Raw genomic sequence first — 15,451 nt, 5'->3', positions numbered from 1 at the left:
GATGTAATGAACTTATCATACCATGTAATAAACTGTTTTACATAGAGAAATAAATCTAGTGAGAGAGAGAGAGAGAGAGTGGAGAAAGTGTCAATGGTTCAATAATGGTGAATAAGTATGGGCTTGTTTTGTTTTTCTAGATATAAAGTGCTTTGTTTTCTTTCACTTTACATTTTAAAGGTAAAGTAAGGTTTCTAAAGTAAGGAGAATGGGCTAGTTTTGTATGGTTATGATTTGGTTGTCTATTATATTAACCTCAAGTGTTGAGGGGGCATATTTTATCCTAAGCATCTCTCTCTATACATCTATATATTTACGGGGTTAATTCTATTTTAGCTTCTAATATGTGATCAACTCACTTTTTTGACCACTATACGTGTATGACAGTTTATTTTGGCTCCAAAAAAGAAATTCAACTCTTTCTTGGAATTCTCTTAAGGACCGAAAATGAATTAATTCTCAAAAAACATAAAATCAAATTAAATTTATCTCATCTATCCCTCTCTCTCTCTCTCTCGTCAATTCCATCACCTTTCTCCTTCATTTCGAACCTCCCCTCCCTCTCGCTACTTCATGATCTTTTCCAACAAAAGGTTATAGGTCGGCTACTTTTTTGTTTAAGAAGGTCTAGCGACCAGACATTGGTCTGGATCTGGAGTACCATATCTAGATATACCAAATGTTGAAAATATTAATTCAAATTAGATGTAAAATTGCATACCTTCAACCATTGTTGATTAAGTCGATAAAGTAGAAAAGTAAAAGGATACTAGATACCGAAAAAGAAGGGAGAGGGGAAGGACAAGGAAGCAGAATAAGAGAGAAAGAAGAACATTTTTTTTCGTTTGAAGATCGTTGAAACAAGTGCGCAACGACCTTTATCAGAAAAGATGATGAGGTGGAGGAGAGAAATAATGAAATAGAAGAGAGAGGGAGAGATGAGGTGGATTTAATTTGTTATTAAGTTTTTTGAGAATGAGTTCAACAAAAAAAAAAAAATTTTTTTGAGAATGAATTCTTTTTTGGGGGATTGGGTTAACCATCCAAAATGAGGGAAGAAATAGGTTTCCCATCTTAGGTAGCCAAAAATGAAAGGCAGGTCCAAAGAGTCAGTTTGGGAAAAAAAATGACGAAATGGCTCTTGGAAAACAAAATATTTACGGTTCATGCCATCGAAAATTACAAATTGCCATCAAAATTTTCTCGGGAAACGATTTTTTTTCTGAAAAAGAATCTGACAACCCGTCCATCAGAATCTGTACTGTTCAGAAATTTACGGAATTGCCACCGAAAAATTCTCGGGAAACGAATTTTTTTTGAAAAATTGTCTGACGCACCGGGAAAATATTTTATTTACTGGAAATTTTCTTTTGTATTAGACACTTTTCTACCGGGAATTTTCTTGTGACTGGGAAATTACTTTATTTACCAAAAAATTTCTTATGTACTAGACACTTTTGTACCGGGAATTTGAAATTTCGTTTGAAAATTTGAATTTTCTTGTGTACGGAAAATTATTTTATTTACCGGGAAGAGATGGTTTGCTGGGCGGGAATTTGAAATTTCGTTTGAATTTTCAAAAAAAATTGAAAATTTGAATTTTTTTGTGTACGGGAAATTATTTTATTTACCATCCAGTTTTTTTTTGTCAGGAAACGTCAGCATGTTCCGTCCAAGGGCAAGAGGGGGATAAATAAAAAAAATCAGGAAACAATGAACTGTCCTGACATTTGGACTGGAAACTCATTTTTTGGCAAGGTTGGATTTATTCTGGTTTCACCCCCCAAAAATTGGACCTTCACTGAAAAATCCTTCTACTTTTTACCTTTGAGGGAATTTTGAGAAAGAGTTCAAGTTTTTTGTCCTTTGAGATCAAAATCAACTGTGAGACACTTGTGCCAACCAAAACAGAGAGTTTGCCACAACTTGAGAGCTAAAACCGAATTAACCCATTCATATATCCCTCTCTTCCCTAAGTAAGTGAACTAGTGAAGAGGTGAGTGCTTGAAGTGGTTCCTGACAAAATGCTGCTATGATTCCACCACCCACAGGCCACATCAAATTTCAAACTTAGAGATAGTGCATGTGTTTGAGATGTCTCTTTTACATCCTCTCTTGTTTGTTGGACACCACTTATCTCACTTTTCTTCCTTTTTCTTGTTTAAATATAACACTTGTGAAAAAAGCATGCAAAATTATTTATAAATTCCTCTTTTCCCCCTTCTTTATTACATTTCCATTTCTTTTAATTTTTTTCAACTAAATTCCAAGGTTGCCCCTTTAAATCACTTTTAGATTGGTTCTTTTTATGTACCTTTCTCTTTTGAAGTGAAATAAAGAGAAAAATATAGTGACTTTGTTTTACTTTCCTTTCTTCAATAATAATTTAAATTTAAGGAGTTTAATAAAGACTTGATTTTATTTGACGAAATTAAATGATTTCGTAGTCTTTTTTTTTTCCATTAGTTGGATAACAAAGTTCTTATATTATAATTCTCCCATTCAATGCAAATAAAACAAAAAAATATTTAAGACAAATACATGTGTTCTTTCATTTTCATTGCTAAATTGTTTACTATAATTTAGCTGCGTGACAGTTGACTATCCTCGAAATCTTCTTTGACGTTATAGTTATTTCTTATATAAAATGGGAGGTGTGTCACTTGTTAGCGAAAAATAAGAATTTCACCTCATTAAAGGAACAATTAATTATTATAGGATGGGGAAATTTTTTAAAAATAGAAAACAAAATAAAATTCACCTTGGAATCCACCATAGTGGGTATCTAAACTTCTAAAGAAGCTTTAAAAAAGGCGGACACAAATTATTTGTTGAAGTTAGGGAATGTTGGTAAACATATAGGCTTCAAATTGAAATAGTGAAGGGCACATTTTAAGAAATGGGAAAGTAAACAAATAATAATAATAGTATATTGTATCGGGTCGATTGCATTTTTAAGAACAATCCTATTTTATTGGCCTCTGTATTCTGAAAGGAATTTCGTTTGATCTTGATCATATCGTACAAAGCTCAGACTCTTCATTTGAAATGTTGTCCTCTCAAGATCTATACCTTCTTTCATATAAAAAAACTTATCCAATCAAGATTCAAAATTTGCTTATAGAGAAGTACAATTTCTAAGGCCTAGTTTGCTTAAGTTTAGTTATTCAAAACCATTTGAGGAAAAAATGTATATAATTTTTGAATTTTGAAGAAAAATTTGCCAGTCTTGGGATAACATGAAATTCAAATTGTTCCTAAAAAAAATTACTTTCATTTTTTTTTTTTGTTGAAAAAAAAATGACTTCGATGGAGATCCACATTTTCTCCATGATTAATTTAACTTTTAAGGCTGAACTACATTGTCTTTACAATGAAAATTTGTGTATTGTAGGATTTGAATTCAAGAGGAAATTTCGTTGATCTCGAAATTGCGCAAAATTCAGCCTGTTCATGTAAAATGACATTCTGATCCAAATCCATAATTTCTCATGAGAAATTTTAACTCTCAAGGCCGAAATTTCCTATGTATAATTTCAAAACTGCATTTTGAAGAAAAATCTTATTTTATAGATTTGACTTTTGAATGAAATTTCGTCGATCTCACAACCACATGAAATCAGAGCATTATGTAAAATGACTTTTCAATCAAGATTTGATTTCTATGGTCGAATTCAATTCTTTAGACATTCAAAACTATATCTTGAAAAAACTCGTGTCATAGACTCTAAATTTTGAAAGAAATTTTGTATATTTTGGAACCGCACGAAATTATGACCATTTATGTAAAATCATTTTCTGATGGAGATCCAAAACCTTTCGTGTTCCAGGACGAATTCCATTGTTTAAATATTAAAAACTGCAGTGTGAAGAAAAATCTTATACCAGCCTTTGAATTTTGGAAATTTAGTCGATCTAAGAATTTGCATTAAACTCAAATCTATTGGGGGAATTTGGCCAAAACTTCCTAAAAAATTTGGACTCTGGTTAAAAAGGACCAGTCAATTTTTTAGTCTTCAGCTCTGAATACTTTTTAATTTGTAACACCTTGCGACAACTTTGCAAGGTCTTACGAGAACTTTGCAACGCCTTGCGACAACTATTTTGCAAAAACTTTGGAGCGCCTTGCAACACCTTATAACAACTTTGCAACGCCTTGCAACACCTTTACAAAAAATATTGGGTTTCTAACCAAACAAAATACAAATATTTGAGATTTTAACAAAAAAAATACAAAATTTGAGTTTTAAATTAAATTTTTTTTGGAGACCCACTTTCCTGAATCTATTGTGCGAACTAACTTTCGATCAAGATCCATGACTTTCTCATGAGGAATCTTAACTTATAGGAGCAAATTTCATTGTTTAGAGGTTCAAAACTGCATTTTGAAGAAAAGACCAGCGCTTTGGGGAAAGCTAAATAATTTCCGGGGTGTGAAATTTTAAAGGGAATATGTAATATTTTAGAAATTTTTCGGGAAAATAAATTTTAAGAGGAAATAAAAAAAACACTCCACTTCACCTTACTCTCTCTCCACCTCACCTCTTTGTCTTCTCCGATTTGATCGCCGACCGGAAAATTTTCCGGGCGGTGACCATAAAGAATTTTTTTTTTCACTCTCTCTTTCTAGAAACGTCGGCGAAGGGGTTTCCCTTCGCCGGAGTTCCGGTCTGTTGAAGGGAAACCCCTTCGCCGGAGTTTCTAGAGAGAGTGAATTTTTTTTTTTTTTTTTTTTTTTTTATGGTCGCCGGCCGGAAAAAATTTCCGGCCGGCGACCTAATCGGAGAAGATAGAGGTGAGGTGGAGAGAGAGTGAGGTGAGGTGGAGAGAGAGTGAGGTGAGTGAGGTGAGGTGAGTGAGGTGAGGTGGAGAGAGAGTGAGGTGAGGTGGAGAAGTATTTTACTTTCCTCTTAAATAAAATTGTCAAACAAAATTGACCAATTTTTGACCAAGTCTTCACACCCCGGAAACTATTTAGCTTTCCCCAAAGCGCTGGCCGAAGAAAATTAGCGCGGTATAACCATTGAATTTTTGGGTTTCTAAGGCACCCTAGTTAGAAAAATCTTAAAGGCGCCACAGAGAAACCTAATAGAAAAACCTACGCCGAAGTGTGGCCAAAAGTGGCATCAAAATCATCACTACTAGGCTACTAGCAGAGCAAATTTTGTCGCCAAAAGTTCCAAATACTGTCGCCAAAAGTGAACTATCAAAATCAACGCTTTTGCGCAAGTCAAATCGACGCCAAAGCATTCTTAAAAGCGGGATTGCGGGAATACTGGACCAGATTAAATTTCTCGCAACTCGATCTGATTAGCGAAGGAAACTAGGGTTTACATTTCACTGTTGAGAAGTTGCGTGTTTGCGATCTAAATTCAAATTCTTCAATTTCATCAGGTAAAGTTCGGTTATGATTTTTCAACTTTCTCTCTGGTTATAGCATTAAAACCCTAACGTTCCTCGATTTTGATCTGAGAATGATTTCTCTTAATAATGTTCATAGTATTGATACAAGTGATTATATCTACTCAATATACAAACACAAAGATAGACATAAATTAATCAAAAATGAAAAGGGTTACAACTGAAAACCTAATTTAGATTGAGAAGCTAACAACTTCACTGAAGCCATTTCTCTACTAGTACTAGAAAAGTTATACTCCATGAATTACAATCAGTCTTGTTCCTAATCTCTCAACTTAAACAACGAATAGAATTAAATAAATGTAATAACCCTTATTAACAAGTAACAAACTAGTACAATCGAAAACAAATGAGAGGCCTTATCGTTTTAAAAAACTGAAAAATGGTTTTTCGGGGACAGGTATATACTTGACAAACCAACCAATAGGCCATGATACAGCTGCAACTGCTATACACGAAAGCCATTGTTGCCAGCTCAAGTTCACAGTATCGGCAAACTTTTTTAGGAATTCTACCATCACTACTTGAAGAACTAGAGTAATCCCAACGATCCCTAGAAATAATTTGTTTTTGTGTATACCCTTGAAGACGTTCCTCTTTTCTAGCTTCCTTGCATTAAACTCGTTAAATATTTGACATAGAACAAAGATGTTGAAGATTAGAGTGTCGTTAACTTTATCGTTGACATTGAAGATGGACTTACCCTTGAATTGCAGGATCAAGAGAACTGATATTTGGTATAGAGCTTGGGCGATGAGGTTTCTCCACATGACGTTGGTTATTAGCGGTGCAGTTCGACCAATTGGTGGCTTCTCCATTAGCTCTGGAGTGGGTCGTTCCGTGGCTAGAGCAAGAGCACCCAAGGTATCCATAATTAGGTTCACCCATAATAATTGAACAGCATTTAGCGGGACTTTTCCAGATGAGATAGCAGCGATGAAGTTGATAACGAGAGCAGCGACATTCACTGTGAGTTGAAACTGTATAAATTTTTGAATGTTGGTATAAACACATCTTCCCCATCTTACTACTGTTTCCACTGAAGCGAAGTTATCGTCCAAGATAACAATATCTGAACTCTCCTTTGCTACATCTGTTCCCTCTGTCCCCATTGAGAGACCAATATCGGCTTCTTTCAGAGCTGGTGCGTCGTTTGTGCCATCTCCAGTGACTGCAACTACATGACCCTTCTTTTTCAAACACTGTACCATTAAGAGCTTGTCGAAAGGGGATGATCTGGCCATCACATATATGTGATCCACCTTCTCCATTCTCTCCTCTTCTGTGTAGTTTCTGAACTCCACTCCTTCTACCACTGCTCTAGCGCTTAATTCTTCATCACCTTCAAGTATCCCGCATTCAATTGCTATAGCTCTAGCAGTAAAAACGTTATCCCCTGTGATCATTTTAATGCTTACTCCTGCATCTTTGCATGCTTGAACTGCTTTTTTAACCCCTGGTCGACAAGGATCCTTTATACCAACTAGTCCCAATAAGGTTAAGTTATCTTCTTGTAGCGGATGTTGAAGCTTTCCTTGTTCGTTGTATTCCAACTCTTTTTCCGGGATTACTTTATGAGCAAAAGCAATACATCGGAGGCTTTGAGCTGCCATATCCCGAATTATCTTCTCAAACTTTGACCTTTCTTGTCTACTCATGGCCTTCATGATCCCGTTGCTATCGTAGTAATTTGAACAAGTAGTTAATATCATCTCCGCAGCTCCTTTCCAATGAACATCTGTTGTACTATCATTCTTCTTCTTCCTTATCAGGACGCCACTTCGCTTCTTCTCTGAGTTAAAAGCTTCTACATGTAGAACAGAGCAATCACGCCTTAGTTCTTCGATGTTCATCCCTAACTCCATCACAGCCCAAGATAGAATTGCTTTCTCAGTTGGACTACCTGAAAATTCAGGTGCTGCAGAAGTGGATTGATAAACACTACCTGTTGTATTCAGACCAACTCCATGGTGCAGCAACTCAAGAATACCCGGCACAATTTTCGAGACCATGTTCTCTTCGACATCCTCTTGACCAAGCGAGAACTTGGTCACTTTCATCTGGTTCAAGGTAAGAGTCCCGGTTTTGTCAGTACAGATGACAGTGGCAGAACCCATGGTTTCACAAGCTGAAAGTTTTCTGACCATAGCTTGATCGGCCATCATTCTCTTCATCGAGTAAGCAAGAGTAAGAGTTACAGCTAGGGGTAGTCCTTCTGGAATTGCAACAACGACGATAGTAATTGCAGCAGCAACAATTCGAATGACCGAGTTCATCACATCATCAAACTTTGTCTTGCTACCGTTATACTCTTTGATTCCCTGATCATCTTTGGTATTCCCTGTGAAGTATCGAACCAACAAGACTAAAAGAACAAGGAAGGCAACAGATAACCCGATCTTCCCTATGTAAGAAGTAAGCCTGTCTAGACGTTCTTGTAATGGAGTTCTTTCCTTTGAATCTTTGGTTATTGAGCTCATCATCTCTCCCCAAGCTGTGTTCATGCCCACAGATGTAACAAGCATAGTACCATACCCATTGACTATCTTGGCTCCAGATAATAAAAACGGGTTCTTGTTCCGGTCGACTTCCACATGATCGCTCTCCCCTGTCATGCTCGACTCATCTACTTGCAGCGAATGACCCGCTAAGAATAGCCCATCAGCAGGAATCTGATCTCCTATATTCAAACAAATGATATCTCCTACTACAATATCAAAGATGGATATCTCTTGTCTTCTCCCATTCCTTACAACTTCAACTTGAATATTATTGCTAACTTTTGACAGTTTCTCGAATTGTCTTGATTGCCTAAAGTTGCTTCCGGCCGAAACAACCACAACTAGAAAAACAGCAATGAAAATACTCCCACCATCATACCATCCTTCTTTCCAACCATGTTCCTTGATTCCAAAGACAAGAGAAAGAGCTGCAGCAACCAAGAGAATAAGAATTATCATATCCTTAAACGCTTCAACCACAAAATAGAATATTCCTTTCGGAGGCGGCTTCTGATACGTATTTGAACCGAAAACATCACGCCGATGGTTGACACCTTCATCATCAATTCCTTTCTCCGAATCAGTCCGAAGAACCTCAACAACACCTTCAATTCCTCCAACTTCTTCGGAAAGCTTCCCGAAATCTTTCTCCTTTACAATCTCACTTAGAAGCTTTGGATCAACGCCGAAAGATTTAGTTCGATCATCAACACTTTTACCCGTGCTAGAATTGTTGCTAAGTTGAATATCAAGTGCAGTATAAGACGAAGTTCGTAATATATCAACAGAGTGAAACAAGTTGTGGTTCTTCCTTTTACCTATGATTTCTTTAGCAAGAGAAAGAAGAACTCTTGAAGAGTAAATGGCAGCGAAAGCTAAACGCCATCTCCTTAGAGGCTTCTTACTAGTAATCCTTCCAATATCAAGTAAATGATCTCTATAATCAGGAATTTCAGACATGGGTATTATGGAAAGAAATTCTAGAGATGAAAAAACAGTCTGAAATTAAAAGATAGATGATAATAAAAATTAGAGGCAAATTTACTATTGAAGGAGAAGTGAAGTCAATAAATTGAGCTACCAAATTATATGATTTTATTCAATTGTTTCGGCTGTGTTTTCTTATATAGTACTGTCTATTTAGTGGTGGCAGAATTCAACACGATTTTGACACGGTTACTTAAAAACAAAGTAACAGAAATATCTGACCGACTATATAACCACCTTTTGAGTTTTGTTGTACGTGGCAATATGTGATTGGGTAAATATTCTAGTTTGATGGGAAACCTATACAAAAGTTATTAGCGTCAGAATCGTGTTGAATTAAAATTGGGGTTCAAATCTGAACCCTGTTAATGTTCCTTCTTTGTTGGTTCCGGTGGGGAAATCAGTGAATTGTTTCCCATGTGGGATTAAATTTGGATTTCTTAGGATGGATATGAACATAACTAGATTAGATGCATCTTAAACTGTACTTTAATTTGTACGGTTGGTTTGGTGGAAATTCTTATTCTAAATTAATATTTCATTGTTTTCGTAGTCAAATTGACAAAAATTCTTATTATTATTTATTTGTTGTTTATGTAATGTCTTTTTTTCTTTCTAAGTTAGATATGAAATGTGTCCGGGGAATTGATTTCTGATTGGCTCGAGACAAATTTCGAAATGGTTGTGTTTGCCTGACTTGTGATTTTTAATCCGTCAAAGCGGTAGATTTATGTTCATTTTGAATTCATTTGAGTCAGACTATTAAAATTCAGACAGATTAGACGAATCTGATTCAGACAAATACCACTTGAATAGGATATGAAGTTGAAACGTGCACGCTCTGAAACTCACCATCACCTCATCTTATTCTTTATGTTTTCTTTTCCTTCCTCTGAAATTAAAATCTTATTCTTTATGTTTTCTCTTCCTTACTCTGAAATTAAGGTCTAGTATTTACTAATAAGTGGAAATCATTAGGAAATTTCTTCTTTTCTCTTGAGACCTAAGCCCATGAATAGAAAGACAAAAGGAAGTAAAATAAAGGATTTCAGTTCTTTTGGGGGGGTTCTAGAGACAAATTTAGCCCTTGAGAGAGAAAGAGAATGTTTGATGTTGTATACCCTAAGTCTATGAGTCTAATATCATTTGACACACAACTGTCGTAATTGAAATTGTCTACTATTACTAACAGTAAAAAAAGAAGATATTTTGGTGTTTTTTTTTTTAATGAAATGATATTTTGGTGTTTGTATAGTGTTTCTCTTCTCCACCCACCTATAAGGTTAGGTAGTAATAATCTATAAAAACCCTAGCAGGAGAACGTCATATCATTATCGTATGTCTTAATCTAATTTATGATTTAGTAATGAATTTGACAAAAGCTCCCAACTTCGAGGAAGCTTCGTATGTCAAGAATTCACGGATAAGACTTGTATATTTTAGGAATGGTCATGGATAATGGCTGTACTTTTACAATATTTTATTTCAAGAAGGCATTTCTCTGTTTAGTCAATTTCATATTGATTAGAAATTTAGAATAGAGGAAGCCGAAGGGCATTTAATCCTGGTCCTCCAGTTAGAAAAATCATGAATTTAACTCAAATAATTCGTCATATTATAAAATGGACAGAGTCCGGCTTTGATTAAGACATTTGTAGTTAAATGTTCCGTACAAATCAGAAGAATTTTTTTTGATTAAAACCGTTAATATCTTGGTAACTTTTTAAAGAGAGATAAGAATAATTTATGGTTGTGGAGACTAGTCTTATTTATAGTGCTACGGATTCTTTTGAATACCAAATAATATGTTAAGAATTAATATAGATAGAAAAAATAGAAGATGTGAAAACAAATTACATTTTCAAAATGAAAATCTTAATATGAAACAGAAAGAGCATAAAATATTAATTGGCTAACTCTGCCGACTAAGAGTACAACATTTCAAATGTTTAGTTAGAAACGAGAGTATTGTGACTTCTATGAAGATATGATTTCAACTGTTAGATGGGCCACATAATATTATTTTGAATAATAAAGGTGTAATACTAGCAAAGACCATTAATATACCCAAAACCGATTAAAATGCACGCCTCAGGGTGTCTTTAATATTTTTTTGGTTGGATGGGCTGGAGCTGGTTTGTACGAATTTGGACACTAACTTTGATAACGACGGGATTTGATATTTTTTTTTTTTTTTTTTTTTTTTTTGAGGGAAAGCAAATACATTAAAACCCAGGAAAAATACAAGAGGAGTTCATGGAAGACAAAAGAGAATCTAAAGTCTACCAGGGACTATCTAGTAATGTAGTTAACAACAGGGATTAAATTAAAAAACACTATCACCCACTTAAAGCTGACGCGGCCAAATCATGTGCAGCCGAATTGTACTCTCTGCGACAGAAAGACCAAGTGATGTGGAAACAGCTTGCCATTGCACGTGTTTCGGCCAGATCTACCGATAATTGCCACGGGACCGTCGGATCTTCGTCTAGGAGATACTCAATTAGGGTTTTCGCATCTGTTTCGAGGATAAAAGAGACCAGCCCCATCTCCTCTGCCAAAAGCAACCCTAATTTGACTACTTGAATCTCACTGTGAAGAGGCGATTTAGGGGAAAAGGATGTGTTCTTACATCGAATAACAGATCCCGAATCATCTCTTGCTATAGCAGCTGCGGAAGCTCCATTTATTTGAAACGAGCCATCCGTATTGATCTTGATCTGGTTTGTTGGGGGAGGTAACCAAGCTCCTACTTGCATGTCATTAGAAGTAGATGCAGAGGTTGAAGAAAGTGAAACATACCTGAGTTCATTTTTTGTGCTCCACCAACATCTCTTTTGATCCAATTTTTGGCCATTGATAATGACGTTGTTTCTTGTTTTCCACCACTCCCATAGGAGGTAAGAGTATTTTAGCCAGACTTTATTTGCACTATCTCCCTTTTTCAGTAGCATGGATAGGTTGTTAATCGGATTCATACTTAATTGTTGCAGATCTTCATCTTCTGTGATCTTTATAAGATCTTTGAAACAATTACATTCACCAAATAAATGCTCGGTCGATTCAACTTCGGTCGAGTGACAGAGGCGACAAGTCTGAGGTAAATGAGGCATTCTTTTCCCAATGTTAATTAAGGTAGCATTGCCATTATGAACCATCTTCCAAATAAACAGTTGCACTTTCGGTGACATAGTGGATTTCTGCCAAAAGAGATTCCAAGGGAAATCATGGGCTGAGGTCGACAAAATAGGTAAAGGTTTTATCTGTTTATAGTATGACTTTGTTGAAAACCTCCCATGTACTGTAGGTAGCCATCTTAACATGTCTTGTCTTGGACTTTGGTGTAACCTAATCTCCAATATAGCTTGGGCCGATTGAAGCTCGAAAAGGTTGTTGATTAATTCTTGATTCCATCTGGTGGGATTTTGGAGTATTAGATCAGAGACCCAGAATATATTGGTAGGGATAGAAGACCTCAAGGTAGGGAGATGCCCATTAAGATTTGGAACCCAGGGATCACACATAATCTTTATATTTGAGCCATCTCCCACCTCCCATACCACATTCGATGAGATGACTGATCTTGTTTTTAGAATTGATTTCCATAAATTGGATGAACCTTGGCTGAAAGGAGTTTGCCAGAAATTATCATTGATGAAGTATTTCGACTTTAAAAGTCTAACCCAAATAGCATTTGGGGATGTTAACATCCTCCAAGTAAGTTTTCCTAGTAATGCTTCATTGACCTCTTTGAGGGATCGAATCCCTAAACCCCCTTTGTGTTTTGGACTACATATTATCTCCCAATTAATGAAGTGAATTTTCTTATCTGATTGTACATGCCCCCACCAAAAACATCTGGATGCTAGTTCCAACTGCTTGAGAGTCTGTTGAGGCAAGAGCTGAAAACTAAAAGGGTAAGTACAATAACTATTGAGCACAGATTTGATTAATACCGTACGTCCTGCCTGTGAAGTGAGTTTGGATTTCCAGTCTGAGAGAGATTTGTTGTATTTCTCCACTAGCCATTGATGTGAGTCTATTCTGTTTCCAGGTTTCATAATAAGAGCTCCTAGATATTTGGCTTGAGAATTCATGATAGGAGCTTGCAAGGAGGAGCTGAAGTGATTCCTTATATGAGCTGATACTCCCGAGCTGAAGAAGATGGAAGATTTGCTAAAATTCACACTCTGACCTGAGAAAGCAGAGTAAAGATGCATAATATCTAGAATTGAATTTAAGTTTTGATCAGTAGTATTACCAAATAAGATCAAGTCGTCCGCAAAAAGTAGATGAGATATACTAGGGCTAGACGGCTTGATCTTATACCCAATGTACTTGTTATGGGATTCAAAAGAAGAAATAAGGAGGGAGAGAGACTGAGAGGTCAAGATGAAGAGATAGGGTGAAAGTGGGCACCCTTGTCTCTACCCTCTCGAAGCCGAGAAGTCCCCACATAAAGACCCATTAGCCTGAATGCTAAACCTAGGGGTGGTAACACAAGACAAAATAAGATTGAGCACGTTGCCTTTAAAGCCCGTGGCCCTGAGGATTTTTTCTAAAAAGTCCCAATTCACTCTATCATAGGCTTTCGCCATGTCCATCTTCAAGGCAAAGGTTCCTTTGATGGCTTTCGATTTGTTCATCGAGTGAATAAGCTCTTGAGCTATCACGATGTTGTCTATAATCTGTCGGCCCGGGACAAAAGCATTTTGGGTCCAAGATATAGTGTTTTCGAGATAAGGACGGATCCTATTTGCTAGTAATTTCGTGATGAATTTGTAGATAGAGTTGCAAAGAGAAATCGGACGAAAATCAGAAGCGGTACTCGGGTTCCTAACTTTAGGTATTAAGGCTTAAGTGGTAAGATTAAGAGAAGGATCAATACAACCTGATCTGAATGCTTGTTGAATGTAGGTTGTGAGTTCATCTCCCACTGTGTCCCAATGCAATTGATAGAAGTAACATGGGAGTCCATCTGGACCCGGACTCTTATTCGAACCCATATCAAAGACCACTGCCTGAATTTCTTCTTTAGATGGAATCCTTGAGATGTCGTTATGAGCTTCGTCCGACAGTATCTGATAAGCATTTAATATCTCTAATGGGGGTTGAATAATAGGTTCAACCTCAAACAAATTCTGAAAATAACTTATAAGTTCCTCCGAAATCTCCTCTTGGTTAGTAGTAAAAGACCCTGACCTAAGATGTAGCCCATTAATTCTATTCTTCTGTCTCCTTTGCGACATTGCCGAATGAAAAGCCTTAGTATTTCTGTCGCCATTTTTCACCCAATTAGATTTCGCTCGTTGTTCGGCTTTAGAACGTTGAAATTCTTCCAAATATATTATTTCCTCCTGTATATTACTTTCGATAACCAGAGTAGTTTCAGTCGGCTCTAAAGCTTGAACGTCCTTTAAACGTTTACGAAGTATCCGAAGTCTATTTTTCAAAACCCCAAATGCCTGAGAACTCCAATTTAGCAAAGATTTTTTAACTGATTGAACCTTTTGGTAAAAGTTGTCAGAAGAAATATCCCACTCGGCTTGAAAAGTTGAATGATAATCCCTATGTTTCGACCAATATACCTCGTATTTGGAGATGGTGGTTAAAGTCTGACCTTTTGTTTTTAATATGAGGAGAATTGGAGCGTGATCGCTATGATATCGAGGAAGATGGAAGACCCCAGCCTCGGAGAAGTCAATTAACCAACTAGGGGAGCAAAGAACTCTGTCCAATCTCTCTCGTGTTAGATGGTGAATAGCTTTAGAATTCGTCCATGTAAATCCCGGTCCATTATAACCGAGGTCCAGCAGGTTTGCCTCTCTTAAGAACGTCTGAAAATTGGACAGAAAAGGAATGTTATTAGTCCCACCCCACTTCTCTTCTCTAGAGGATAAAGCATTAAGGTCGCCCATACAACAGTATGGAGTAGACAAGGAATTAATAGTATGTGATAGGCTAGTCCAAAAAGGTCTTCTATCGGCCACTCTAGGTGGCCCATAGATGCAAAATAGTTCCCAAGGATTAGGGGAAAGTTTACTCTGGACAGTAGATTGTATGAGATTTGGACTCGAACTATTAACAGAAACATTTAAATTATCATTCCAAATGAGCAACAGACCTCCACTACGACCAACTGACGGTACATAAGCATGATTAACAAAATGAAATTTATTGAAAAACAAAATTAAAGACGAAATATTAGCCAGTCTGGTTTCCGACAAGAAAACCAAATCAGGCCTAGTAGATATAAGGAACTGTTTAAGAGTTTCCCTCGTCGGGTCGTTCCCTAATCCCCGACAGTTCCACGCTAGAAGACTCATTTCTCCGGCGGCATTGGGGTTGCCGGCACCCTTTTCTCTGGTCGGTCAGACATAATCTGAACTGCAATCCTTTTGTTGTTTCGCTTTCCCCCTTGATCATGAAGTTTTCCTGATTCGTCATCTTTGAGCGTTTGGTTTGACGTAGAGCCACTTCCTCTTAACCTATTAGCAATCTCCATCAGTGTATCAGTGTCTTGGTAAGGAGTATTGTTCCTT

The 15,451-nt window shown here is 36.6% G+C and overlaps 1 protein-coding gene across 1 annotated transcript; it reads right to left on the bottom strand.

The window, feature by feature from the left end:
* Positions 1-5,531: 5,531 nt before the first annotated feature.
* LOC147551143 (calcium-transporting ATPase 12, plasma membrane-type-like) lies at positions 5,532-9,458 on the bottom strand. The gene has a single exon (XM_086669079.1). The coding sequence runs from the start codon at positions 8,880-8,882 to the stop codon at positions 5,781-5,783; it is 3,102 nt and encodes a 1,033-aa protein (XP_086525205.1). The 5' UTR covers positions 8,883-9,458; the 3' UTR covers positions 5,532-5,780.
* Positions 9,459-15,451: the final 5,993 nt, after the last annotated feature.

The sequence above is a fragment of the Eschscholzia californica genome, unplaced genomic scaffold (assembly GCF_041429995.1).
Source record: "Eschscholzia californica isolate CP2 unplaced genomic scaffold, dmEscCali1.0.p SCAF_3, whole genome shotgun sequence".
Lineage (NCBI taxonomy): Eukaryota > Viridiplantae > Streptophyta > Magnoliopsida > Ranunculales > Papaveraceae > Eschscholzia > Eschscholzia californica.
The sequence above is the reverse complement of the archived record's forward strand: the minus strand, read 5'-3'. Positions and strand labels throughout refer to the sequence as shown.